We start from the raw sequence: 27412 nt of genomic DNA, 5'->3' as shown, positions 1-27412 counted from the left end.
GATGGGGTGCAAAATAATAACATCATGGGAATGAACTCAAGGCTATTGTGGAGAGAGTCTGTCATGTTTTATCTATACAGTTCTTTCCTCAATGTGAAGTATTATTAGGAGACCTGCCAACCTAACAAACTGTTGTTAAATCCACAGGAAATGAAGGAGGCTGGCAGGTGGTGGATGCAAGGATGGAGCCTGGTGGACAGAAGCCTGGTGGTTGAGCAAGGGCCTGGAAGGAGCTGTAAATGTTAGGCCAGAGGGATGATGGTCCAGATCCAGGACAGAGCTCTTGTCCCTGCACATCCCAGAGCTCAGGACATCCTGGGAAGGGAGACCCTGGGAACAAATGGGAATGGAAGCCAAGCCCCAGAGGGAGGAGGAATCTACAAGCAGGCATGTACTACCCTATGTGGAAGCTGTATTCAGAAACTATTGAAGTCATAATTATTTCTTTTGTATATCTAAAGTTGGTGTCAATAATCTTTTCTGTATGAAATTATGGTCTTTTAAAAAATATTGCCAATAGTGGGTAATTTCATTATAATACATTCATAATGATGTGACTCCTCTATAATGACTTTAATATAACATAAAAGTATCTATTATCTATCTATCATCTATCTACCCTCTATCATCCATCACCTATCCACTTATCATCTGTCTACTATCTAGCATTCTGATCTCTGTTTGAAGTCTATTCAGCTAACTCAGCATTTATCCTCTTGGCACATGCCTTCAGGACTATGAACACATTTTCTACAATTTCTTTAGGCTCCGGATTTTTATTTTTTTTTATTTTTTTTATTTTTATTTTTAAAAAAATTCTTTTAACGTTTATTTTTTTTTGAGACAGAGAGAGACAGAGCATGAATGGGGGAGGGTCAGAGAGAGAGGGAGACACAGAATTGGAAACAGGCTCCAGGCTCCGAGCTGTCAGCACAGAGCCCGACGCGGGGCTCGAACTCACAGACTGCGAGATCATGACCTGAGCCGAAGTCGGACGCTTAACCAACTGAGCCACCCAGGCTCCCTGGCTCCGGATGATTAGATTCCAGTGATGTCCAGGTCAGCCAATCCTTTTTCATTAATGTGGTTGTTTTAGTGCCATTAACTTTTTACCTCAGATACTGATGGTCTCTGTGCCATATCAGTGAACAGTCCCCAACTTTTCTGTGACATCTGTGCCTCCTCCCTGAGTTAACAGCCCCTTGTGTTGGATGGGGATTTCTCAGGAGATGGAGACACCAGCCATGCATGGGAATCATATCTTCAGGTGGCAGAAAGGTATCCATGTCTTGGTGTCTGTGCACTTAAAGATGTCGGCACTGCTTCCAAGCTTTGCAGATGACTGAGGAAGCAAACCCCATCAGCAGAGAACCATCAAGATCAGAAGTCTCCAGGTGTGCCCATGCTTTGCAGGTAGTTGTCAGGTGAGGTTAATACATCAGTGTGGAAACTAAAAGAAATGTGATCCTGGGAACAAGTGTCCTTTGCTTGTTGTATTTACACCAGACTGGACATCAGTATAGATTTTTCCTATGCAGTTATGTGAGGAAGGACTGTTAAAATTGAATGTATTTAAAGACTTGATTTGGAAAGTTTTCTGGAGAAAATATGGATCCCTTCAAATATCTTTTGGACAGATAGTGTATAGTGATCCACTCATTTGTTCCACTCATTTGTGGATCCACTCATTTGTTCACTATCTGATCAGAAAGGTGAGGCCATCACTTGACCTGCCTCCAACACAATTCATAGACCAAGTGTTGCCTTGACCAAGGAACAACAAGCCTGTGGATCAACAAAGAGATGCCCACAGGTGGACCTGGAAGGACCAGGGGAGCCTGACTCAATTTTTGTCCACTTATAAGAACATGCTCCCTCCCACACAGGCAAACTTCTCAAGATCTAGAGTAAACTCCACTCTCAGGGTGTGGGAGCCCACAGCTCTCTCCTCAGACAGGGCTGAAGTCCCTAAGGAAGGCAGAACTGTATTCAAGAAACAGAAGAGACTGTAGGGTCTTCCTTGTGCCTGGTGAGAGGTCCCAAAGGTGAGGGTTTTAGATGTCAGATGTGGGATGATGGGAATGGTTGTGACTGCTGGTGACTGGCCCAGGCTGAGTCTCCTTGTCCCCAGGGGTCCTGTCCCAGGTGCAGCTGCAGGGTTCGCACCCAACTGGTGAGTGCCTTGCACACCCTGAACCTCGCTGGCAGCATCCTGGGGTTCTCCATCTCAACCAGTAATTTCTGGTGGAATTGGATCCACCAACCAGAGTGGATGCAGTGGATGGTTCACATACTATCATATATTCTAAATCACATACTAGGGTCCAGACCACAAGAGCCATATGTCCATCAGTTAGGCAGTTTGTTAGGCAAGAGGAAGAGGGATAAAGCAGATGCTGGCCACACCCTTGGAGGTTCCCCCAGGATTAACAGCCACACAATCAGAACCACCTCTAAGTGTGAACAGGACAGGATAGGCCTAGCCACAGAGCTGGCTCAAACACCACAAAGGACTTCTGAGAGCTGAGCATGGGCCCAAAAATTGCAATTTGCCCTTAGGTTACCTAAAAGTCACGAGGGGGCATTCAGGACAACAGGGGTAACTGAGATCTCCTGGGGTGCTCAGGGTAACATGGGGAGCAGAGGACACCAGGGTCGCTCAGTTCTGCCCGGAGCACTCAGACCTCCAGGGGGATGCTCAGGTCTCCATGGGGCTTGAGGCCACTAGTTGCCACTCAGTTCACCTGGGGGCACTCAGGTTCAGGAACACACAGGACACCAGGAGCCACGTAGGTAACCTGGGGGTTCACAGGTCTCCAGGGGGCACCCAAGATCTCAGAATTCATATCCAGAACCAGTGTTTCAGAGTCAGGTTTCCTGTGAAGCATCTTTCTCATCACGCCCTGCAAACTTTATCCTGACCAGTAAACAGTACACACTGTTTCCTAAACCATTTATAAACACAGATGTCTTCTAACATTTAGAGTGAACAGTCATATAGTAGTGCCGACCTTGACAGAGACCAAGCTTGGGGATAAATCAACTCATATACAGACCTGTGACTCACAAGTACATGGGCCACCATTTAAAATATATATAAGTGATTTTCAAACAGAGGAGACTGACTCATTCAAGTGATCTAAATTTAATATATTTGAGCAGCTCCTCTCTCCTTTATTTTCCTTAAGGTTTTCCTTTGATGCCCATGAAGAGAGACCATGAGTAAAGACTCTTGTGGTTGTCGCAACCCCACAGCATCTTCATCAACTCCACGACTTTCTCTCAAGGATTCTCAGTATGTACACATCCTGTGAGAAAAAAGAGTAGTTTCTACCCTTCACTCCTTTTGTTCCCCATCCAGTTCAGGAAGCCAGAGACAACCAGTGGGGAGGCACACTGAGTCAAGTCTTACAAAACGGTCAGCCGGGGTCCATTCTACTGAAGCAGTTAAGGAATCATCCACTGGATCCACCTGTCTCTGCACCTCCTCTCCACAGAACATGAGGCCCAGACCTTCCTCACACTCAGCTGGACATGAAGTCAACTGTATGGGAGCAGATTAGGAACTCAGTTTAGTGGGTTATTTCACCGCAGTTTTCCATAGTAGCTACACGATGTTGCACTCCCATCAAGTGAATTCTAGGATTGCCTGTTCTCCACATCCTCAGCAACACTTGAGATGTTCTTCTTGTGTTTGCCTTATTTTATAATAGCCTTGCTATCAGTTGTGAGGTGATATCTCAGTGGATCGGGGGTGGAATTCTCTGATGATTAGTGATGATGAACACCATTCATATGCTGGATGGACATTTTTTCAACCTTAATAGCAAATGGATATTTACATGCTTGACCCAAATTTTAATCAAGTGATTTGTTTATTGTTATGATTATAATTGTGATTTTTGCTATTGATGTTAAGAAGTCCCTCCTGTATTTTGGATATTAACTCCTTTTCAATATTTTTAATGTAATGTCTCCCATTTCATAGACTGCCTTCTCGCTCTGCTACTATTTTCTTTGCCCCCTTTCTAGTTTGATGTAGTCCCCCTTGTCTGCCTTGGCTCTCTGTGATTTTGCTTTTGTATAAAATAAATCATTGTCAAGTGAATATCATGATGTTTATCCTGTGTGTTTTCTTCGAAGGCATTTTTGGTCAGGTGTTCTGCTTAATCTTTAATCCATTTTGAGATTTTTTTTGTGTTGACATATATGTATGATGCAAGATTATGGCCAAATGTCATTATTTTGCATGTATTTTGCATTATTTGCATTATTTTGCATATATCAACACCATTTTTTATATGAAATTTATTGACAAATTAGTTTCCATACACACCCAGTGCTCATCCCAAAAGGTGCCCTCCTCAATACCCATCACCCACCCTCTGCTCCCTCCCACCCCCCATCAACCCTCAGTTTGTTCTCAGTTTTTAAGAGTCTCTTATGTTTTGGCTCTCTCCCACTCTAACCTGTTTTTTTCTTTTTCCTTCCCCTCCCCCATGGTTTCCTGTTAATTTCTCAGGGTCCACATAAGAGTGAAACCATATGGTATCTGTCTTTCTCTGCATGGCTTATTTCACTTAGCATCACACTCTCCAGTTCCATCCACGTTGCTACAAAAGGCCATATTTCATTTTTTCTCATTGCCACGTAGTATTCCATTGTGTATATAAACCACAATTTCTTTATCCATTCATCAGTTGATGGACATTTAGGCTCTTTCCATAATTTGGCTATTGTTGAGAGTGCTGCTATGAACATTGGGGTACAAGTGGCCCTATGCATCAGTACTCCTGTATCCCTTGGATAAATTCCTAGCAGTGCTATTGCTGGGTCATAGGGTAGGTCTATTTTTAATTTTCTGAGGAACCTCCACACTGCTTTCCAGAGCGGCTGCACCAATTTGCATTCCCACCAACAGTGCAAGAGGGTTCCCGTTTCTCCACATCCTCTCCAGCATCTAGAGTCTCCTGATTTGTTCATTTTGGCCACTCTGACTGGCGTGAGGTGATACCTGAGTTATCAACACCATTTTTTAATATTTCTTTTATTTTTGAGGGAGAGAGACAGATCATGATCAGGGGAGGCACAGAGATAGAGGCAGAAACAGAATCCAGGCTCTGGGCTGTCAGCACAGAGCCTGATGTGGGGCTCAAACCCACAAACCATGACATCAGTACGTGACTGGAAGTTGGATGCTTAACCGACTGAGCCACCTAGGCGCCTCTAGTCAACACCATGTTTAAGAGACACGATCCTTTCCTCACTGCGCATTGTTGGAAATCTCATGGAGGATTTGTTGACTGCATCTGCACAATTCTACTTCTGGGCTCCGTAATGAGCTCCACTGGTCTATATGTCTCATTTCATGCCAGCAGTACACTGTGGGAGTTAATGTACCTCTGCAATATATTTAGAAGGAAAAAGTGTGATGTCTCCAGGTTCTCTCCTCTTCATGATTGTTTTATTACATCCATGTGTTGTGTGGTTCCCTATGAATTAGTATATTTTTCAGATTCCTTTTAAAAAAGTCATTGGTAGTTGCATTGAGATAAAAAGATAAATATAAAATTAACATAAAGAGATACAGCATAGAAAAGATATAGACTATCACAAATACAGAAAACAAATCAACTTCATTAAAATTTGAATTTGGAAAGATAAGTGAAATTTAAAAAACATAGGTAGCCTAGGGAAATAGGTAAGATTCAAACAAATGTGATAAGAACTGAAAAAGGAGACATAACTGAACTAAACACATGAAAAGGATCATAAAGGAAAAACGTAGATATTTATAAGTCAACAATTAGATCACCAAGAACAAATTACACATTTTCAAGCATCATGTAAGCCACCAAGACTCTTTCATGCAAAAATACAAGAGGAACAAACCAAAAATTAGTAAGAAGATATCCTTAATATAAAACTTTCACCCTCCAAAACAAACAAGGTGTTATTAAAATTCTACAATATTTAAAGAATAATTAATGCCAATACTTCTCAAACTATTACAAATCACTGATGAAAAAGACCACTCCCAAATGTACTTTATGAGGACACCTTTACGCTCACAACAAAGCCAGAGAAACACACCACAAGAAGGGAAACTACAGGCCAGTGTCTCAGATACACATACATGCAAAATTCCTTGGTTAAGTCTGAGCCTACTGAATTCAACAGCACACTAAAAGGATCATACATGATAATCCAGTGGGATGCATCCCTGAAATGCAAGTATCCTTCAACATAGACAAATGCGAAAATCTGATGTCCTCCATTAACAGAGGGAATGATTGAATCAAAGCCATCCTTAATTTATTCATAAAATCATTAGACACAGTTTTTTCATGAACAAAAAACACATCTTCATCACTTTAAAATAACTCAATTAAAAAGGAGAAGGAAATTACCTCCACATGATCATGGCCACTATGAAAGCCCACACCTGACAGCATATTGAACATAAAATACTAAAACCATTCCTGCCTCATCAGGAGCCAGGCAATGATGCTCATCCCAATAGAAGTATTCCACATGATAACGTGAAGAATAACTATGCTGCCTCAAACCATATCATCGTGTCACAGTCCTTATTTGGATGAAAGTCACAGGAGAAACAGCCAGTCCAAGGACACTCAGACCCTCCTGTGTCCCTTGACAGCAGGATATAAATCTCCCTCGGGAAACTCCCCTTCCCTGTACCAGGAGGGGAGAACCATCCTTAGCACCAGAATAAGGAACTCAGGGACAAGAAGGTTGTGCAAACAAACCTAGTTATTTGTTGACTAATTAAATACCCGAAAACCACACCTTTGCCTTGACTCTTGCCAAATCCAATATTTCGTTGTCTGAAAGTCACAAGTGCCACCTGCTTTGTTCATTCTCTGGGTGCCATATTATTAGGAAGCCCAGGCACTTGCAAAATGAAATTTATTCTCCCCTTTAGATCAGTCTTATGTCAATTGAATCCTTAGACAGGATGAAAGCCCAGAAGAAAAGAAGGAAAAAGCATTCTTCTCCTACAACTGGAAGAAGTACCCACAAACTTTGGCAATAAAAAGAAATAAAAGACATTTAAATCAGTAAGGAGGAAGGACAATTACTTGTTTGCAGATGACATGATCTTAAACATAACAAAACCCTAGAGATACCACAAAAAATATTAGAACCAGTTTTTTTAAAATGAGGAAAAGTGCAGGATCCAAAATGAACAAACAAAATGAATAAAAATAAACCACCTGTGATTCTACACACCAGCATGGAAATAAATACAAAACAAATAACAAAATTATACAACTGAAAATGGGACAGAATAAAGTACTTGGGATTAAACTTTATAAATTATGTAAAATAATTGTAGAGTGAAAATGACCTTTGTTGATGAAAGACATGTAAAAATGCACAAGTCCCTGCAAATATAACTGTGCTCACCAATTACAATTCTTCATATTGTCACAGCGCCATCTACACAAACTACTCTACAAGTGCATCCTTAAACTTGTTCACTTTTAAAGAATCAAATCTAAAACTGGAGTGTAATATATATGTCAGAGCACATGCAAATGGGGCCCTCTCTGTGCTGATAAAACCAGCCCAGCCCCGACCCTGCAGCTGGGAGACGAGCCCCAGCCCCAGAAGTCCCAGGTGTTCCCATTCTGTGATCAGCACAGAACACACAACCCTCACCATGGAGTTTGTGCTGGGCTGGGTTTTCCTGGTTGCTCTTTTAAAAGGTAATTCATGGTGAACGAGAGACACTGAGTCTGTGAATGGATATGAGTGAAACAATGGATGTGTGACAGTTTCCTGACCAACATGTCTTGTGTCTGCAGGTGTCCAGTGTGACGTGCAGCTGGTGGAGTCTGGGGGAGACCTGGTGAAGCCTGGGGGGTCCCTGAGACTCACCTGTGTAGCCTCTGGATTCACCTTCAGGAGCTATTGGATGAACTGGGTCCGCCAGGCTCCTGGGAAGGGGCTGCAGTGGGTCTCAGCAATTAGTGGTAGTGGAGGTAGCACAGGCTACGCAGACTCCGTGAAGGGCCGATTCACCATCTCCAGAGACAACGCCAAGAACACGCTGTATCTGCAGATGAACAGCCTCAAGACCGAGGACACGGCCACATATTACTGTGCGAAAGACACAGTGAGGGGACCTCACTGGGAGCCCACACACAAACCTCCCTGCAGGAGGGGATCAGCACCACCAGGGGGCGCACACTATGCACAATTTTGCTTTGTTCCCAGGCGCATGTGCAGATGGAGGTTACAGGCAGGTTTCCTGTCAGGGTCTGGGGCTTCCTCTCCACACAGCAGTTTTCCCAGGGAGCCTCCCTGGTTATATGCTTCTGTGTTTACCTATTAACTCTGGATTAGCAACTGGGTTGTCATAGGGAAACTAGACTAACGTGCACAAAGACACAGTTGTTTGCACTTGCTTACTCCTGTCCCTCAACATGAGTGAATTACATATTTCCTGAGGCACAAAAGCTGAACCTTTACAAGAGTCCCAGATGCGCTCCCTGTGCAGCCAGGACCACAGGATCCCACAGCTCCCCATTATCTTCACCCAGCACTTGTCCCAATCAAACAACGTGACACTTCCCTCCTGGCACTTGCTACTCAGGACGTTAAATGAGCTACAGCTTTATTCAATTCCTCTAAACAAGACATAAATCGTCTCCATGTATTAGTCAGGATTCCCTCGAGCAACAGAACCCAAAGCACGTTGGTTTCCATGACAAAATATGTTGAGAAGTCCCATGATCTACTGTCACAAGCTGGAGACCCAGGAAAACCAGTGATTTAACTTTTGTCTGATTCTGAACTAGTGTCTAGTCTCAGAACTTGGGGAGCTGATGAAGTAACTCTAAGAACAAGGCTAGGAGGAGACAAATGTTCCAGTTCAAACACGCACATGGGAAGTAAAAATGAAGGAATTCTTCCTCCCTCTGCATCGGATTCTACTCAGAACTATAATGGAATGGGTGATGCCCAGGCAGAAAGAAACCATGGATGAAAATGCCAATCTCTTCTGGAAACACATCACAGACATCCACAGAAACAGTAGTGAATCTGGGTACCCATGACTCAGTCAAGATAACCCATAAAGTTAATCATGACAAGTCAACTTCCTGTAAACATGGAACTCAAAGACTGAAGACTTGAATTTAAATTAAAAATAAAACAAGAAAATTAAATACATACATATATGAACTATTGGGACTACCTGAAAATAGCACGCTTCTGCACAGTGAGGGAAACAATCAACAAAACTAAAAGGCAACCTATGGAATGGAAGAAGATATTTGTAAATGACATATCCTCAGGGTTAGTATTCAAAGTATGTAAATGTTTTTAAATTATTTTCACATTATCAGTAGAGAGTGTGACCATGCAGTTCATCATACTGTCATATGAGAAGCAAAATTAGTGTTTCCACTTTCGTACTGTGTTAGGATCTCACTGAACATGAGACCCACACTCTTCACAATCTTTTAACCGTACAGTACAGTATTGGTAATTACAGGTGTAATGTTGTGGAGACCCCTCTAGAACTTAATCATCTTGCATAACAGAAAATCATAGCCCTTGAGATCTACTCCTCATTGCTCCACCCTGCCAGCCCCAGACAACTGCCATTCCACTCTCCATTTTATTGTTATCAAATCCCAAATTCAGCTGAGTATTTCTGGAAAGGTCAATGTTCATAGTTTTAGTTTTGGTGGGAAAAGAAGTTGAGCTATATTTAGGAGGCCAGCCACCTGGAGAAAAGTCAGACTCTTCTCCAAAAGCCAACTCTGAGGGTTTCTACCCAACTCAGGGGATTTTAAAGGACTAGATGATACTTAAACAAGGGAGTTCCATGGTCGATACCATCTTTCAGTCATGTGCAGCCTGCCATGGTGCAAGCTGCCAACGTAACCTCAACTCCCCTGCATCTCCAGCTTAGGAGAGAACCTCACATGCATGGGAGGAGACTGCCAGAGGCCAGGAAAGAACCACAATAAGGGATTAGAGGGGAAAACCCCTGGGGCTCACACATGTTCAGCAGTACTTTCTGTTCTCACCAGATGGCATAAGAAAATACTAAAATACAACCTTGTACTTCACCAATCATGACACAGAATACTGGGAAATGTTTCCTCAGTAAACTCAGAGGAACCTTCAAAGCAACAACCAAAAGGATCAAATGGCTTGCAAACTAATAGCCAACCAGAATAAGACATGTAAAATTACAAAGCGATGTTTTTCAATACGTACAAAGGTAAAATTGACAGTCTACCTCCATATCCCATGGAAGTAGGAAGCATTGGTCTCCATAATGAGGAAAAGCAGTCATCCAGAGAAAGTGACCCAGCAGTACCACAGGACATGGAATTGGTAGAGAAGTTCAGGGTATTAAAATTGCATATCCCACATTCACTAGCTGGAGGAAAGATGGAATGTGTTGAATACAGCCATGTCTCTGAGTCCAAGTCCTTACTATGTCCATGTGAGCACACTTGGACATGGCCCACCTCCCTCTGCCACATGTGTCCTAGCTGAACGGATGTGCAGGGTCACCCAATGCCACACCCTGTGACTGTTACCTAACCCTACAGGTGGCTCCCAGGTGCAGGGTGCTGGCCACCTGGCACAGCCCTCTGTTCTGTCAGATGGTCTAGACCTGGCTTTTCTGAGGATCCTCCACTTATCCATTCTCACTGGCAGATGTCTCTGAGCAGGGGCATGAGGCTGGCAGAGGGCCAGGTCACCCTGAGGGCGCCCCTCTTGCTGTTTGCACTCTGGGCAGTGCTGGCTCCTGTGCAGGGTTCTCAAGGGCATCCCTCATGGCGCTACATCTCCTCTGAGGTGGTAATTCCCAAGAAGGAGCTTCACCATGGCAAGGGCGTTCAGATGCCTGGCTGGCTGTCCTATAGCCTGCGTTTTGGGGGCAAGAGACATGTTATCCACATGCGACGCAAGAAACTGTTTTGGTCCAGACATCTGCTGATGATGACTCAGGATGATCAGGGAGCCTTGCAGATGGACTACCCCTTCATCCCTCCAGACTGTTACTACCTCGGCTACCTGGAGGAGATTCCTCTTTCCATGGTCACCATGGACACGTGCTATGGGGGCCTTGAAGGTATCATGAAGTTGGATGACCTTGCCTATGAAATCAGACCCCTCAGAGATTCCCAATGGTTTGAACACATTGTTTCTCAGATAGTGGCAGACATCAGTGCAACGGGACCTACTTATAAACTGGGATATAAGGAGGATAGGGACCCCCTGTTCTCTCAGAAAACTGCCAGTACAGCCCCCAGGATCAATAATAGGATATTTTCATCCCATAAAGGCATGATAAGAGGATTTGCTCAAAGTTCCAATTCAATGTATCGTGTATATAATAATATGACATTGTGTATAAAATTCATGATAGATATGGTTAGTTTAATAGACTCAATGTACAAAGGTCTTGACATAAGGTACCATCTTACTGCAGTTCTTGTATTTGATGTAAGAGATCCAGTCAACATGAATGATTATAGAATTCCAGGTGGTGAATACTACCAATTCCACCATACCTACTTGTACAATGTCATACAACCTAGTGCATCCTTCATTGTGGTTAAAGATGGACCAGAAGATTATCAGTACAACCCTAGAATGTTTGGCTTCTGCTCTTCTCAAAGCCTACATATGGTTGGTCACCTAGGCAGACATTATTTATTGTTAGCTGTGGTAACATCTCATCTCTGTGGAAGAAGCTTGGGTCTGTATTTTGATGATCATGATTGCAGCTGCCAGAGGAGGTCCAGCTGCATCATGCACAGATACCCTGGGTTGACAGATTCCTTCAGTAACTGTTCTTTTGTGCACATTCAAAACATGCTGAGTACTGAAAAGCATTGCCTATTTAGTGAACACCTGAAGTTCTTCAACGCAAGCCTGACACACATACGTTGTGGAAACTCTATAGTGGAGGATAGGGAGCAGTGTGACTGTGGCTCCTTCAAGGAGTGTAATGCCAACCCCTGCTGTAGTAATGACTGCAGATTTGAGAGTACATTTCTCTGTGATAAAGGATTGTGCTGTACAAACTGCACCTTCTCCGCTGCTGGGACGCTCTGCAGACCAATCCGAAATATCTGTGACCTTCCAGAGTACTGCCAAGGGGGATCTTCTGGCTGCCCTGATGATTTCTACATGCAGGATGGAACCCCGTGCAGTGAAGAAGGCTACTGCTATCATGGAAACTGCACTGACCGTACTATGCACTGCAAAGAAATCTTTGGTGCAAGCACTGTGGAGGGTCCAGATGTCTGCTACCAGATTAATAAAAAAGGCCACCGATTTGGACACTGCAGAAGAGAGTTTTCAGCCAGACGCTTTATTCAATGTCATGACCGAGATGTCAAGTGTGGAAGGCTGCAGTGTACCAATGTCACTCACCTCCCTCGGTTGCAGGAACACGTTGGATTCCATCAGTCTAAAATCTCAGGAGTCTGGTGTTGGGGACTAGATGAACATCGTGCCACAGGAACAACTGATGTTGGTCATGTGAGACATGGTACCCCCTGTGCTCCTGGAAAGTTCTGTCAGAATTCCCTCTGCAATGCTACTATAGGTGAAATAAATTACAACTGTTTGCCTGAGAAATGCAATCGTAGGGGGATTTGCAACAATAACAGAAACTGCCATTGCCACATAGGTTGGGATCCTCCATTTTGCAAATTACGAGGTGCTGGTGGGAGCACAGACAGTGGACCCCCTCCAAGAAGAATGCGGTCAGTCAGGCAAAGTCAGGAATCCGTGGTATATCTCAGAGTGATCTTTGCTCGAATTTATGCTTTAATCACTACATTCCTCTTTGGCATCGCCACAAATGTCAGAACTGTCAAGACAGTGAAAGTTAAGGAAGAGATTGCTGGTGAAGGCAATCCATAAATCAGCCTCCAGACCCCTGAACAACTATAGGCAAACCACCTGGTGCATCTGTGAAAATACAGTAATGAGAAGTCAAAGCTAACATCCATGTTTCCAGGAGTCCCCAGGCACATCACGGCTCTGACACCAGGTCTCTCATGGGTCACTGACCAGCACTCTGAAATAAAACTTGAAAACTGCATGCTTGTGGCCTCTATGTATCTTGTAAGCCTGTAAGAGCCCAAACTGAGCCCAAGACTCTGCGCAGAGGACCTGAGTCAGCAGCTGTATCCTGAACTGAGGTGTCTGGTTCCAGAATTAAGAGAATTTGACACAAGCTCTTTTAGGGACAAATTCATGAGTTTTCTCCAAAACTGTGCTCTTGCACACTGAGCTTATTCTCATTTTCCAGGTAGTCTCTCCTTCCCCGGTCCCAATGTAGGTTCAGGGTAATGGAGGGCTACCACCCACCCACACTGCCTGTCCCACACTGGCGTGTCTGTGGGTGTGAGGGAAGGGGACCAGAGTTAGGTTCCACCTAGCGCAAGCTGTGCCTCCCTGGAGAGCAAATTTCCAAATGTGGGAGACTGAGACCGTGAGGCTGAAACTAGCACCCAATGAAATCAACTAGAAAGGTAGGCACAAGTGCCTATGGATGACTCTGGCATCCAGAGAGAGCCGAGTGAATGTGAATCCCTCTCTCTTTCTTTTGCCTACTTTTCAGTGAGCTGAACAGTGACTGTAGTTGAGCCATGGTGAATGTCAGATGGCAGTCTTCAGAACAGGATTATGCCAGTGGAAAACCAGTCTATGCATATCTAAATAATTTTCAGTGCTAAATAATTCTAGAGTATAGTGTAAAATTAACAAAAATAAAATGTATAAATGAATGACAAAACTTTTTAAACTGACATTTGTAATGATATTATTTTTTTTCCCGATGCAATACAGGTACAAAGTACAGTATTTTCAACAACAACAAAAATCTCGCAAACTTAAGGACTTGCACTTCTCTCAGCATCCACAGAAAACCACTTTTAGTCTATAGCAATGTTTGTTTCCAGTGCTTTCCTTAATGCATATAGTTTGTGCTCTTACAAATACATCGTTGAACCCTACCCTCTCTTCTCCAAATATATTTTGATGTCCTATCCTTGAACTTTCTTCCTATTTCCAACATTCAATCTACATTTAAGATACTGCAGTCCATTTTTGTGCTAGATAATTCCATTATTTTAGTAGTATTAATGGCAAATTTAAATGGGCGAATCAGATACTCAATCACTGCCATGTCCTTTTTTATTTTTTTTAATTTAATGTTTGTTTATTTTTGAGAGAGAGATACAGAGCATGAACAGGGGAGGGTCAGAGAGAGACACACACACACACAAAGAATCCAAAGCAGGCTCCAGGCTCTGAGCTGTCAGCACAGAGCCCAACACGGGGCTCGAACCTACGAACTGCAAGATCATGACCTCCTGAGCTGAAGTCAGATATTTAACCGATTGAGCCACCCAGGTGCCCCCAAAAGTTTATTTATTTTGAAAGAGAGGGTGTGTGTGTGAGCAGGTGAGGGGCAGAGAGAGAAGGAGAGAGAGAATCCCCAGCAGGCTCCAAGCTGCCAGCACAGAACCCAACACAGTGCTCAAACTCACCAACCATGAGATCATGACCTGAGCCAAAGTCAGACACTTAACCGACTGAGCCACCCAGGTGCCCCACTGCCATGTCCTTTAAGTGTTGATGGTTAATGACATGACTCCTCAAACCTTGTTCCTGTACTCCTCTCTATCCCTCCCATGCAGACATCCCCTGTGGCTGGGAAGGTCTCTCTGTAAGGTCCCCTCCCTCCTCCTTAGGGCTCATCTACACTCCAAATGCACTGTTGGGTGATGAGTCTTCATCGCATAGGAATCTCTATTTTCTGTGTTTTTCTTTTTCTGATTTATCATCATCCCATCATGTCTCCTGACACAACTAATAGCTTATGACGGCAGTCCCAAGACAGTGTATGAGGAAGTGTGAAGGTTCTGGGCAATGTGACTTTTCTCCAGAGAAGAATGACATCACTGCCATGCCACCCAGAGTCAACATGCAAGCAGGTCAAAATACTCCATCAGGAACTGATGTGTGAAGGCAGCTCTCTTATTCACAGGGCACAGGCTTGCAGTGGCCCAGGTGACAGCCTGGGCTGTCTCTCCTCAAAATCCCATCAGGTCCAAATTGACCTAATCTGCACCCCAGACTATGGAAAGCTAGAGTTAGGTTTGTTTTATCTCTTCCCTAAATATATTCTTTAAAAAAAATATTATTTTTCAGATATTGCATAACTTTAAGACATACAAGGTGTTGATTTGTCGCATTTATATATTACAGTGTTATTACCACCATGTGGTTAGAGAGCACTTCCATCACCTCACATAACTATCATTTCTTTTTGCAGTGATAACAGCTAAGACCTAGTCTCGTAGCAATTTTCAAGTTTATAATCCAGTATTATTGAGTATAATTTCTATGCTCTGCATTAGATCTCCAGGACTTATCTACTAGTTGCAAGTTTGTACCCTTACACATCTCCCCAAACCCCCACTTCCCAGCCCTTGGCTACCAGGAGTTTTGTATTCCTCATACAAATGATATCACACAGTAATTGTCTTCTTCTTAGAGTAATGCCCTCAAGGTCCATCTATGGTGCATCAAAAGGCTTGGTTCCCTTCTTTCTCATGGTTGAACACTATTGCGTTCACATCTCCACCCATACCCACTTAGGTTATTGCCACACCTTGGGTGTTGTGAATAATGCTGCAGCAAACATGGGGGTACAGATGCCTCTTTGAGATCCTGTTTTTATTTTCTTTAGATAAATACCCAGCAGTGGAATTTCTGGGTCATGTAGCAGTTATATTTTGAATTTCTTGAGCAACCTCCAACTGGTTTCCACAGTGGCTGCCCCAATTTGCATTCCCACCAACAGTGCAAGAGGGTGTCTTTTCTCCACATCCTCACCAACACTTAACATCTCTTGTGTTTCTGATAATAGCCATCCTAACAGGTGCATGGGGACACCTCATGGTGGTTTTGATTTGCATTTGATTAGTGGTACTGAGCATCTCTTAGTGTACCTATTAGCCATATGGATGTCTGTTGCTTTACAAGCTTCTCAGGAGCTTCCCTGGCATAACCTGAACCTGGACCCTGTACTCAGAGACCAAAGACGGGGGCAAGACCCTCCAGGTTGGGAGGTGGCAGTTTTAATGAGCAAAGGAACTTACTTACAAGGTTTGTCTCAGGCATCCACGAGATGAGTGATTTCTGTATCCACCTGCCAAATCCTAATAGTTTTCCTATGGAAGCCAAAACTGGATTTAGTCATGCATACTGTTCAGACAATCTCAGCACCACATCACTATCTCAAGGCTATAACCTTGGAGCAGCTTCTAAGAGCATTCAAGCTACAGGGAACACACATTCCAAGGACAGGAGAAGAGGCATGGGGCCTCCTAGTGGGTGGTTTAGCGGTTTAGCCCTTGGGGCAACCAGTGGTCACATCCTCTCAATGACCTTCCTCCAAAGTTTACCTTTTGTGATCAGCTCTTATAATTTCATGGGCCCCTCTTCCAGACTGTACCCTGAGCAGTCAGCAAAGGGGTTTCACTAGCATGGGGGTGGCGCCTGTGGTGGATGTCTGGCTGCATTGGAGGCAGATGCCACATCTACAATATGGAACATATTGACACAGGCCAGCAGAGAAAATACAGATTAAGCAATGATTCCCAAAATCATTGACAACTTTTCCATCAAGATCCCCATGATCCAAATCATTGATCTATTAATTTCTCTAGGCTGGGGGTAGATCATAAAAGGCATTGTTTGTGAGCTATGTGATTCATAAATATGACATAGTAGCCAACCTGACAGGTATGAACACACAGCATTCTGTTTGGAAATGGCACCGGCATCTGATAAGTCCAGATCAGCATGCTCCCCTCCCAGGATCATGACTAAGGCATCTAAGATGCTGGCAATGTTGCACACAGCCACATGGTCATATGGGTGTGCCACCACCTTGCCCAGTTCTCAGTGGTCCACCATTGTCCACTGTGACCCATCTGGCTTTCTTACTGGCCATGCTGGGCTGTTGAAAGTGTTGTGATCAGGGCACATAAAACCCACTTGGTGCAGGTCTCAGATAAGTTCCATCTCTTTATGCCTGCAGGCAAGTTATATTGTTTGACTGTTAACCACACTTTTCAAGGCTGACACACTTGCCAGTTTCCAGTTGGAGTTTCCCATTAGCACTGGTTTGATTAACTTGGAGGCAGAATTCACCAATAGAGGCCTGCAGGGTTCAACTTTGTAGGTTATCAGTGCCCAGTATGTTCTCTGGTATGGGGCAGATTAAAAACCTCATATTCTCAGGAAGCAGAATGCCCAACTTGCAGTGTCAGAAGGGACCTTCCTGACCATAACTGATTGGCTCTGTAGCCACCGATGGCACTGAGGGGGCCAGAAAACTTCTGAGGGTTACCTTGGATTAGAATGCATTCTGTTCCTGTTCCCACCAGAGCCATCATGTTGTGTTTATTTCTGAAGGACTTAGCGAGCTCAACATGGGGCTTCTAGTCAATCCCAATGGCCCTCACCTGGAAGTGGTTTTGTTCTACATCCTCTACCTGGGGAGTAGGAGGCACCCACCCTGAATAGGACTGTGTCCCTGAGGCCTCTGCTAGAACAGGTGGAGCATTAGGGACGGTAGGGGCAGACTGTTATTCAGGTTTTATGGCTTTCCACAAGCCAACCAACACAGTGTTGGGTTGTTGGTCTATCTCTTTAGGTCCCAGCAGCAGTGAGGTCAAACCACATTGCCTCCAGGGTATTTTTGCAGCCAGTGGGGAGGGGTCCTTGGTTTTTGAAACTCCTTCTCTATGTTGGGCCTTTCCCATAGCCATGCCCATTCCTGGGGTCTATCCATTTCCCCCAGATAGCAGTGGATTTCCCAATATCTTAAATATTTTGTCCCACAACTGGGTTCAGCATGGATATCAGCATCCCATATCAGGTGCTGGGGGTGGACTGGATAATCTTGTTTTTTTATTCCTGCAGTGAGTGTGGCCTGATCAAGACTTTCAAAGACAGGAGTGTGGATTACCTGTTTTGTTCCCAGTTTCCTAAGGATTTTTTCATGTCACACCTGTAGGTTTTTAGGGTCCCATGTGCCAAGGAACATCCCCCACATTGGGCAAAGCCTCACTGAAAGCTAAGATCACCCAACCTATAAGGAAGTGAGTACTTTGGATCCCCTGAGAGCTATGCAGGAGCTGCTGGTGGGCAGCTGTGTGGTGATGTTGCTCTTCTTCTCTGCCCCCTGCCGGTCAGAGAAGTGCCATTGCCCCAGATATTGCATAGCTACACCAAACATGCCTGGGCACTTTCCCTGCCCTTCTGCTGGGACTCACCAACTATGTCAATAAGCTCAGCAGGAGTGTGCTCTCTCATCAGGAGCATTTCCTCAGCTGGGTGCTGCCCTACTGGCTGGGTTGTGCTGTGCTTTTGCTTTCCTTTGTATGAGGGGCCAGACGGCATGGGGCATTTCATGTTTTCTGATGAATCATCACAGCTTCCTGCTCTTCATTTTTATCACCTTTCCATGGATTCTACCTCTTAACACATCAATCAAGCTTTGTCACAAGTGCTTAGACCTTAACCTGCCCCAATGTACACCCTCCTTGCTTTGCACAATAGCACACTGGCTTATCTTCCTGCTCTCCCATCCTGTCTGCTAGGCCAGAGGCTAGCAGAGGAGTGGACAACCTCATGTCCTTCTCTACTCTCAGCTCTTCTTCCAACTTTTTAATTTGAGCTTCAGCCTCTGTTTGGACTTTGGTGGCCAGTTGATCTGCCTGTTGTGAAGGCCAGCCCACTGAGGCACTCATTCATTTCCCTCTTTTGCTGCAGTTTCTAAAATAAGTGCATTAGATTGGCTGGAATTTGGGGGATGTCCCTGTATTCGTGAGGTGGTCTCCAAGCATCTAAATATATGGGCCATCCCTCACTATATAGAAGTCATTTGCAGATTTGGGATTTCTCCCACAAATGCCTCATTCCCATTTCATTTGTCTCCTGGCTGGCTCACCAATTGTTGGTTCACAACCCCCCAGAGGCTGCCTGGTATAATCTTTAAAAAATGTCAATGTAGTTCTTCTTCCCATTTTTTAATAAAATATTTTGCTTTTTTTAAATTGAGTTTTCTGAGTTCCTCACACACTTTGTGTATTAGCCCATGTCTGATATATGGTTTGTAAATAGTTTGTCCCATTCCACAGGTTGAATTTTCATGTTGACTATTTTGTTGTTCAGAAACTTTTTGACCTGATGTAGTTTCACTTGATTTTTTGCTTTTGTTGCTTGTAATCTTGGTGTTGTAGACAAAAAATCATCACCAAGTCCATTATCAAGGTTCTTCCCTATGATTTCTTCTAGGAATGTTATGTTATCAGATATTACATTTAAGTATTTAATTCATTTTGAGTTAAATTTTGTGAGTATTGCAAAATACAAGTCCAATTTCATTTTTCTATATGTGACTATCCTGTTATAACAACACCATGCGTTGAAAACACTATAATTTCCTCATTCTGTGTTCTTGGTTCCCTTGTCAAATAGTATTTGACCTTATATATGACAGTTTATTTCTGGACTCTCTATTCTGTTCCTTTGTTCTACATATCTATTTTTAATCCAGTGTCATACTGTTTCAATTTTTTTTTAGTATTTATTTATTTTTGAGACAGAGAAAGAGAGAGAGAGACAATACAAGTGGGGGAGGGGCAGAGAGAAAGACACAGAATCTGAAGCAGGCTCCAGGCTCTGAGCTACCAGCACAGAGCCCAACACAGGGCTCAAACCCACAAACTGTGAGATCATGACCCAAGCTGAAGTCAGATGCTTAACTGACTGAGCCGCTCAGACACCCCCAGTGCCATACTGTTTTAATTACTATAGCTTTAATGTAATGTGAAATAAGGAAGTGTGATGCCTCTACCTTTGTGGCTTTGGTTATTTGGGGTATTCTGTGCTCCTACCCAATGGTGAGGACTGTTTGTTCTATTTCTGTGGAAAAGCCATTGGGATTTTGATAAAGATTACATCAAATCTGCAGATTCTTTGGGTAATATGGACATTTTAACAATATCAATTTTTCCAGTTATGATCAGAGAATATCTTCCCATTTATTTCTGTCTTCAATTTCTTTCATCAATGTCTTATGTGTTCACAAGAGAGGAAGCCATCAAAATCCTAGGGAAGAACACAAGCAACAACCTCTTTGACCTTGGCCACAGCAACTCTTTACTAAGAACATGTCTCTGGAAGCATGGGAAACAAAAGCAATAATGAACTATTGGGACCTCATCAAGATAAAAAGCTTCTGCACACTGAAGGAAACAACCAACAAAACTAAAAGGCAACCGACAAAATGGGAGAAGATATTTGCAAATGACATATCGGATGAAGAGTTAGTATCCAAAATCTATAATGAACTTACCAAACTCAACACTCAAAAAGCAAATAATCCACTGAAGAAATGGGAAGAAGACATGAATAGACACTTTTCCAAAGAAGACATACAGATGGCTAACAGACACATGAAAATATATTCAACATCGCTTATCATCAGGGAAATACAAACCAAACCATAATGAGATACCATCTCACACCTGTCAGGATGGCTAAAATTAATAACATGAGAATCAACAGGTGTTGGTGAGGATGCAGAAAAAAGGGAACACTTTTGAACTGCTGATGGAATACTGGTGCAGCCACTCTGGAAAACATTATGGAGTTTCCTTAGAAAGTTAAGCCTATGACCCAGGAATTGCACTACTAGGTATTTATCCAAAGGATACAGCAGTGCTGATTTGAAGGGGTACATGCACCTCAATGTTTATAGCAGCACTATCAACAATAGCCAAATTATGGAAAGAGCCCAAATGTCTATTGACTTATGGATAGATTAAGATGTGGTATATGTATACAATGGAATACTACTCAGTGATGAAAAAGAATGAAATCTTGCCATTTGCAATGACATGGATGGAACTAGAGTGTATTATGCTAAGTGAAATAAGTCAGTCAGAGAAAGACAAATACCATATGATTCCACTCATATGTGGAATTTAAGAAACGGATGAACAGTGGAGAAGGGAAAGAAAATGAGATAAAAACAGAGAGGGAGGCAAACCATAAGAGACTCTTAAGTACAGAGAAAAAACTGAAGGTTTCTGGAGGCAGGGTGGGCTAAGTGGGTGATAGGCATTAAGGAGGGAACTTGTGATAAGCACTGGGGGTTGTATATAAATGATAAATCACTAAATTCTACTCTTGAAACCAACACTACACTGCATGTTAACTAACTTGAATTTAAATAAATAATTTTTTTAATGTCTTATAGTGTTCAGTGTTTAGATCTTTCACTTCCTTGTTTAAGTTTATTCCTTGGTGTTTTGGCCTTTTGATACAATTATAAATGGGTTGTAGTCTTAATTTATTTTCAGATCATTTCTTGATATGGTATAGAAATGCAATGGACTTAGGCATGTTCATTTTGTATACTGCAACTTTACTCAATTTGCTCATTAGTTCTAATAGTTATTGGTGGTTTCTTCCTGTTTCCTGTATTCAAGATCATGCCATCAGCAAACAAAGACAGTTTCACTTCTACTATGATTTGGATATGTATTATTTCTTTTTCTTGCTTAACTGCTCAGACACTAATGGCTAGGAGTTCCATTATACAGAATAAAATGGCAAGAGTGGGCATCCTTGTGTTATTCCTAATCTTAGATGAAATACTTGTCAACCTTTTACCATTGAGTATGATGTTAGCTGTAGACCTGTCATATATATGCCTTGATTATGTTAAGCAATGTTTCCTCTATAACCAGTTTGTTGAGTTTATCATGAAAGGATGTTGCATTTTGTCAAAGGCCTTTCCTGAATCTATTGAGACGATCATGATTTTCATCTTCCTTTTGCTAACGTGGTGTACCACGTTGATTTATTTCTGGATGTTGAACCATCCTGCATCTCTCTGGTAATTCCATTTGACCATGGTGTATGGCCCTTTTAATGTATTGTTGAATTCGGTTTACTAATCTTTTGTTGAGCATTTGTGCATCTATGTTTATCAGGGATATTGGCCTGTAATTGTCTTTTCTTGTCTTCTGTGGTTTTGGTCTCAAGATAATGCTGACTTCATAAAATTAGATGAAATTATCCTCTCCTCTTCTATTTTTTGGAAGAGTTCAAGAAGATTGGTGTTAATTATTGTTAACATTTCTCTTAAGGCCAGTTTGGTGGTGATTGACTCCTTCAGCTTTGTTTGTCTGCAAAACTGTCATCCCTTTTCCAATTCTGAAGGACAACTTAGGTGGATAGAGTGTTCTTGGTCGACAGATTTTTTCTTTTAGCACTTTGAATATATGATGCTGCTCCCTTCAAACATGCAAAGTCCATGGTGCAAAATCTGCTAATTATGGAGGTTTCCTTACACATAACAAGTTTCTTTTACCAATGGGGTGCCTGGCTGGCTCATTCAGTTAAACATCTGACTCTTGGTTTCAATTCAGATCACAATTTCACAGTTGTGGGATTGAGCCCCACATCAGACTCAGTGTGGAGCACAGAGCCTGTTGAGATTCTCTCTCTCCCCCTCTCTGTGCCCCAGCCCGCTCATGGCTACATAAATATCAAATCACTTTTGAACACCCAAGAAATTTATCTGAGGACTGAAAGAGCAAAATTGCACAACTAGAGGTAGGAAAAAACGCCCACATCATGTAAGATAGGAGCTGTGAAGAGTTGATTTGGGGGAATAAAGAACTGTAGGTGCTATGAAGGGGAGGGAAACAGAATCATGGAGAGAGAGAGAGTGATAGCACGCATAGGGGATTGCACAAGAAAAATTCTTCCCCAAAATGATTGACTGGGAAAATTAGAGGGGCTAACTACTACAAGTTTTTATAAGCAGCAAAGTCTGAAGTTTTAGAAGTCCACCACTGCTAGCATCATATAGGTGGACCTAGTGGTGCTCCTGTGGGGAAGGAGGGCAGAGGCCCAGGAGCAGGCAGTGTGGTCTGAAGATCCCTTGACTTGCACGGGGAGAGACAGTTTCCCATCTTGAATTGCATTTTGGAGAGGAAGCATGGCCTCTCCGGAGACAGAAGAACTGGAGGTGCCAACAGCCACCCTGTTCCCTAGCATTGGAACGAAGACACTGACTGAGGGCAGCAAACGTTGGCATCAGCATTGTGCTACACTTTACCATAAACTCCAAACCGCTTCATAGTCATGCTACTGCTTTTTTGGTGACAAATAAGCAAACAGAAAAGGCAAAGTGAGACCCTCCCCCAGAGGATCAGCATGGGTCTGCATCATGTGGGTCCCTAAAATTTGGAGCTTGGAGTTCTGAAACCCAGCCATACACCTGAGATAAACTACAGGAGCACTGTGCCACCTGGCATGTGGGAAACTCTGATGCAGGCAGGATGAAGTCAGGGATCTGGCAGAAGGTGGAAATACAAGAGAGGTGATTGCTTTCTGTGGGGGATTTCTGAACAGTGGTGGGGTTGAGCTCCCCATTGAGGACAAGAGAGCAGAGAAATGTCATTTTCCCTCCAGCCCATCAGCACTTACCAACTTCAGTGAGCAAAACAGTTCTAGACAGTGGAGCCCAGACCTGCTGACACCAAGCCCCACCCCCTGCACCTTACAGGTGCATCTCCACTAGGGCAAGTCCTCCTGAGAATCAGAGCAGCAGAACCCTGCCAAGGAAGCCAGCACAACCCCCCTGCATGCACCAAGTTGACTAATCATATGGTGCTGCAAAGCTTCACCTCTCAGGGAAACAGGGTCTAGTTTCTTTTTTTTTTTTCCCCCTTTTTTGGACCTCTTCTTTTTAAAAAAAAATTTTTTTAATGTTTATTTTTTTTTCAACATTTATTTATTTATTTTTTTGGGGGGGACAGAGAGAGACAGAGCATGAATGGGGGAGGGGCAGAGAGAGAGGGAGACACAGAATAGGAAACAGGCTCCAGGCTCTGAGCCATCAGCCCAGAGCCTGACATGGGGCTCGAACTCACGGACTGCAAGATCGTGACCTGGCTGAAATTGGACGCTTAACCGACTGCGCCACCCAGGCGCCCCTGTTTATTTATTTTTGAAAGAGAGAGACAGAGTGTGAGCAGGGGAGGTACAGAGAGAGGGAGACACAGAATCCAAAGCAGGCTCCAGGCTCTGAGCTGTCAGCACAGAACAGGACATGGGGCTCAAACTCAGAAATGGTGAGATCATGACCTGAGCTGAAGTTGGACACCCAACCGACTGAGCCATCCAGGAGCCCCTTGGACCTCTTCTTAATATAGGCATTCTCTCAGGAGCAGGAATAAAACAGTCTTTCCCAACAACCACACACACAAAAAGGTGATCCAGATAAAATGACAAGGTGGAGGAATTCACCCCAAAACAAAAAACAGGAAGAAGTCGCAGGCAGGGATTTGATCAATATATAAGTAAGATGCCTGAATGAGAATTTAAAACAATAATCTTAAGAATACTAGTTGGGGTTTCAAAAAGCATAGAAGATACCAGAGAATCCCTTGCTACAGAGATAAAAGAACTAAAATCTAGTTAGGTTGAAATTAAAAATGTTATAACCAAGATACAAACCTAAATGGAGGCAATAAAAACAAAGATGAATGAGCAGAGGAGCAAATTAGTAATATAGAAGATTAAATTATGAAAAATAATGAAGTTGAAAAGAACAGGTAAAGAAGGGCAATTGGATTATTAATGTAGACTTAGAGAACTCATCAATTCCTTAAAGCACAGTAACATTCATATCATAAGAGTCTGAGAAAAAGAACAGAAATAAAAAGGAGCAGAAGGTTTCTTTCAGCAAATTATACCTGAAAATTTCCCTAATCTGGGGAAAGACACAGACATCAAAATCCAAGAAGTAGAGAACTCCCATTAAATTCAAAAAATCCAACCATCAACAAGACACATAATACTCAAATTCACAAAATACACAGACAAGGAAAGAATCCTGAAAGCAGCAAGTAGAAAAAAAAAAACTCCTTATCATAGAAGGGAAAACAGATCAGGTTCCCAGCAGACCTGTCCAGAGATATTTGGCAAGCCAAAAGGGAGTGCCATGATATATTCAACATGCTGAATGGGGAAAATATGCATCCAAGAATTCTTTATCCAGCAAGGCTCTCTGTCATTCAGAATAAAAGGAGAGATAGAGTTTCCCAGATTAAAAAAAAAAAAAAAAAAACTAAAGAAAGGAGTTTGACCACTAAACCAGTCCTGTAAGAAATATTAAAAGGGACTCTTTGGTTAGGGGAAGAAAAGACCACAAGCAACAAAGACAAGAAAGAACAAGAGAACATTACCAGGAACACCAACTTTACAGATAATACAATGGCACCAACCTCATATCTATCAATAATCACCTTGAATCCAAATGCTCTAAATGCTCCAATCAAAAGACATAGGGTATCAGAACAGATAAAAAAAAAAAAAAAAAACAAGACCCATCTATATGCTGCATGCAAGACATTCATTTTAGACGTAAAGACACCTGAAGATTGAAAGTGGGGGAAATGGAGAACCATCTACCATATGAATGGATGCCAAAATAAAAGTAGATTAGCAATATTTGTATCATAAAACTCACTTTTAAACCAAAGACTATAACAAGAGATGAAGAAGGGAATTATATCATAATTAAGGGATCTATTCATCAAGAAGGTCTAACAATTATAAATATTTATGCTTCCAACTTGGAACACCAAAATATATAAATCAATTAATAATAAACATAAAGAAACTTATTGATAATAATATCATCATAATAGAGGACTTTAACATCCCACTTACAACAATTGACAGATCATCTAAGATGAAAATCAATAAGGAAATAATGGCCTTGAATGACACATTGGACTGGATATACTTAACAGACATATTCAGAACATTCCATCCTAAAGCAGCAGACTATACATTCTTCTCAAGTTCACATGCAACATTCCAGATTAGATCGCATACTAGGTCACAAATCAGTCATCTACAAATACAAAGACTCAAATCATACCATGCATATTTTCAGATCACAATGCTATGACACTTGAAGTCAACCACAAGAAAAAATTTGAAAAGACAACAAATATATGAAGGTTAAATAACATCATACTAAAGAATGAATGGGTTAACCAGGAAATTAAAGAAGAAATAAATACAGGGAATCAAATGAAAATTAAACATGACAGTCTAAAACCTTTGGGATGCAGCAAAGACAGTCCTAAGAGGGAAGTAATACAGGCCTACCTCAAAAAGAATGAAACATTTCAAATACACAACCTAACCTTACAATTAAAGGAGCTAGAAAAGGAAAAGGAAATAAAGCCTAAATCCAGGAGAAGAAGGGAAATAAAAAAGATTAGAGCAGAGGGGCACCTGAGTGGCTCAGTGGGTGGAGCATCTGACTTCAGCTCAGGTCATGATCTCACATTTTGTGAGTTCGAGCCCCGCATCAGGCTAGCTGCTGTCAGCATAGAGTCTGCTTTGGATCTTCTGTCCCCTTCTCTCTCTTCCCCTTCCCCACTGGTGCTCTCTCTTGAAAAAAAAAATTTTTTTTAAAGATCAGAAATCAATGATATAGAAACAACAAAAAAAAAAAAACCAGTAAAACATATAAACTGTGGGTTCAGCTTTTGGCTTTGTCCAGCAAAGCCAAAGATGGAAGAAAGGATTACTCAAGACTCCACAAGTCAAGAGAGGTGAGATGGAGGCTAAGGGAAATCTCCCTGAGCTGCTCTCAAGCTTCTGTATTTATTAGGCACAATTTATAAGGAAAACATCACACAATATGTTCGTGGTTACATGCCAGAAGAACACAGAAAGCATAGAAAGCAGGCAAAAAAAAAAAAAAAAAAAAAAAAAAAAAAAAAAAAAAAAAAGCATTCCCAAGACTACAAAAGAGCAGATGCTGAAAACAGGGTGGATAACAAGATAAAATATTCCATAGATAACATGGTCTAAGGAATTCATGAGCACAGGCAGGAACCAACCCCTAAATACACTTTAACCAGATACTGGTTAGCTGTTTTCAGTATGGCCAGAAAGCAGTGTAATTTGTTCCCTATAATCTCTTAACCCAGAAAATAGCTATTTGATTTCCCACATATCCCCTTTTTTTGTTTGAATAATCTTCTTGTTCATCGGAGTTGAGGAGGGCAATCAGTTGTCATTCATGACCTCTTGAGGAGGCCACTATTGAGTAGATCATTCAGAGGGCTATGAGAAATACAATCAAGATTAATAAGCAAAGAGCTCCAATAATCCAAATATGTAACTTGAGGCCAAGGAAACAGTAGGTTGGATTCAACCATATCACATTGTCAAATAACTCATGTCCCACTTATATCTGTGTTTCCTG

The 27412-nt window shown here is 42.4% G+C and overlaps 1 gene segment (V, D, J or C); it reads left to right on the top strand.

Annotated features, from left to right (window-relative positions):
• Window positions 1–7599: 7599 nt before the first annotated feature.
• Window positions 7600–27412, top strand: part of LOC101091707 — a 104840-nt gene continuing 85027 nt past the window's right edge. Inside the window, 2 exon segments of the C gene segment in view lie at window positions 7600–7733; window positions 7833–8135. Of these exon segments, the coding sequence occupies window positions 7688–7733; window positions 7833–8135 (349 nt within the window).

This window comes from Felis catus, chromosome B3 (assembly GCF_018350175.1).
Source record: "Felis catus isolate Fca126 chromosome B3, F.catus_Fca126_mat1.0, whole genome shotgun sequence".
NCBI lineage: Eukaryota > Metazoa > Chordata > Mammalia > Carnivora > Felidae > Felis > Felis catus.
Note: the sequence above shows the minus strand (reverse complement) of the source record. Positions and strands in the feature narration are given on the sequence as shown.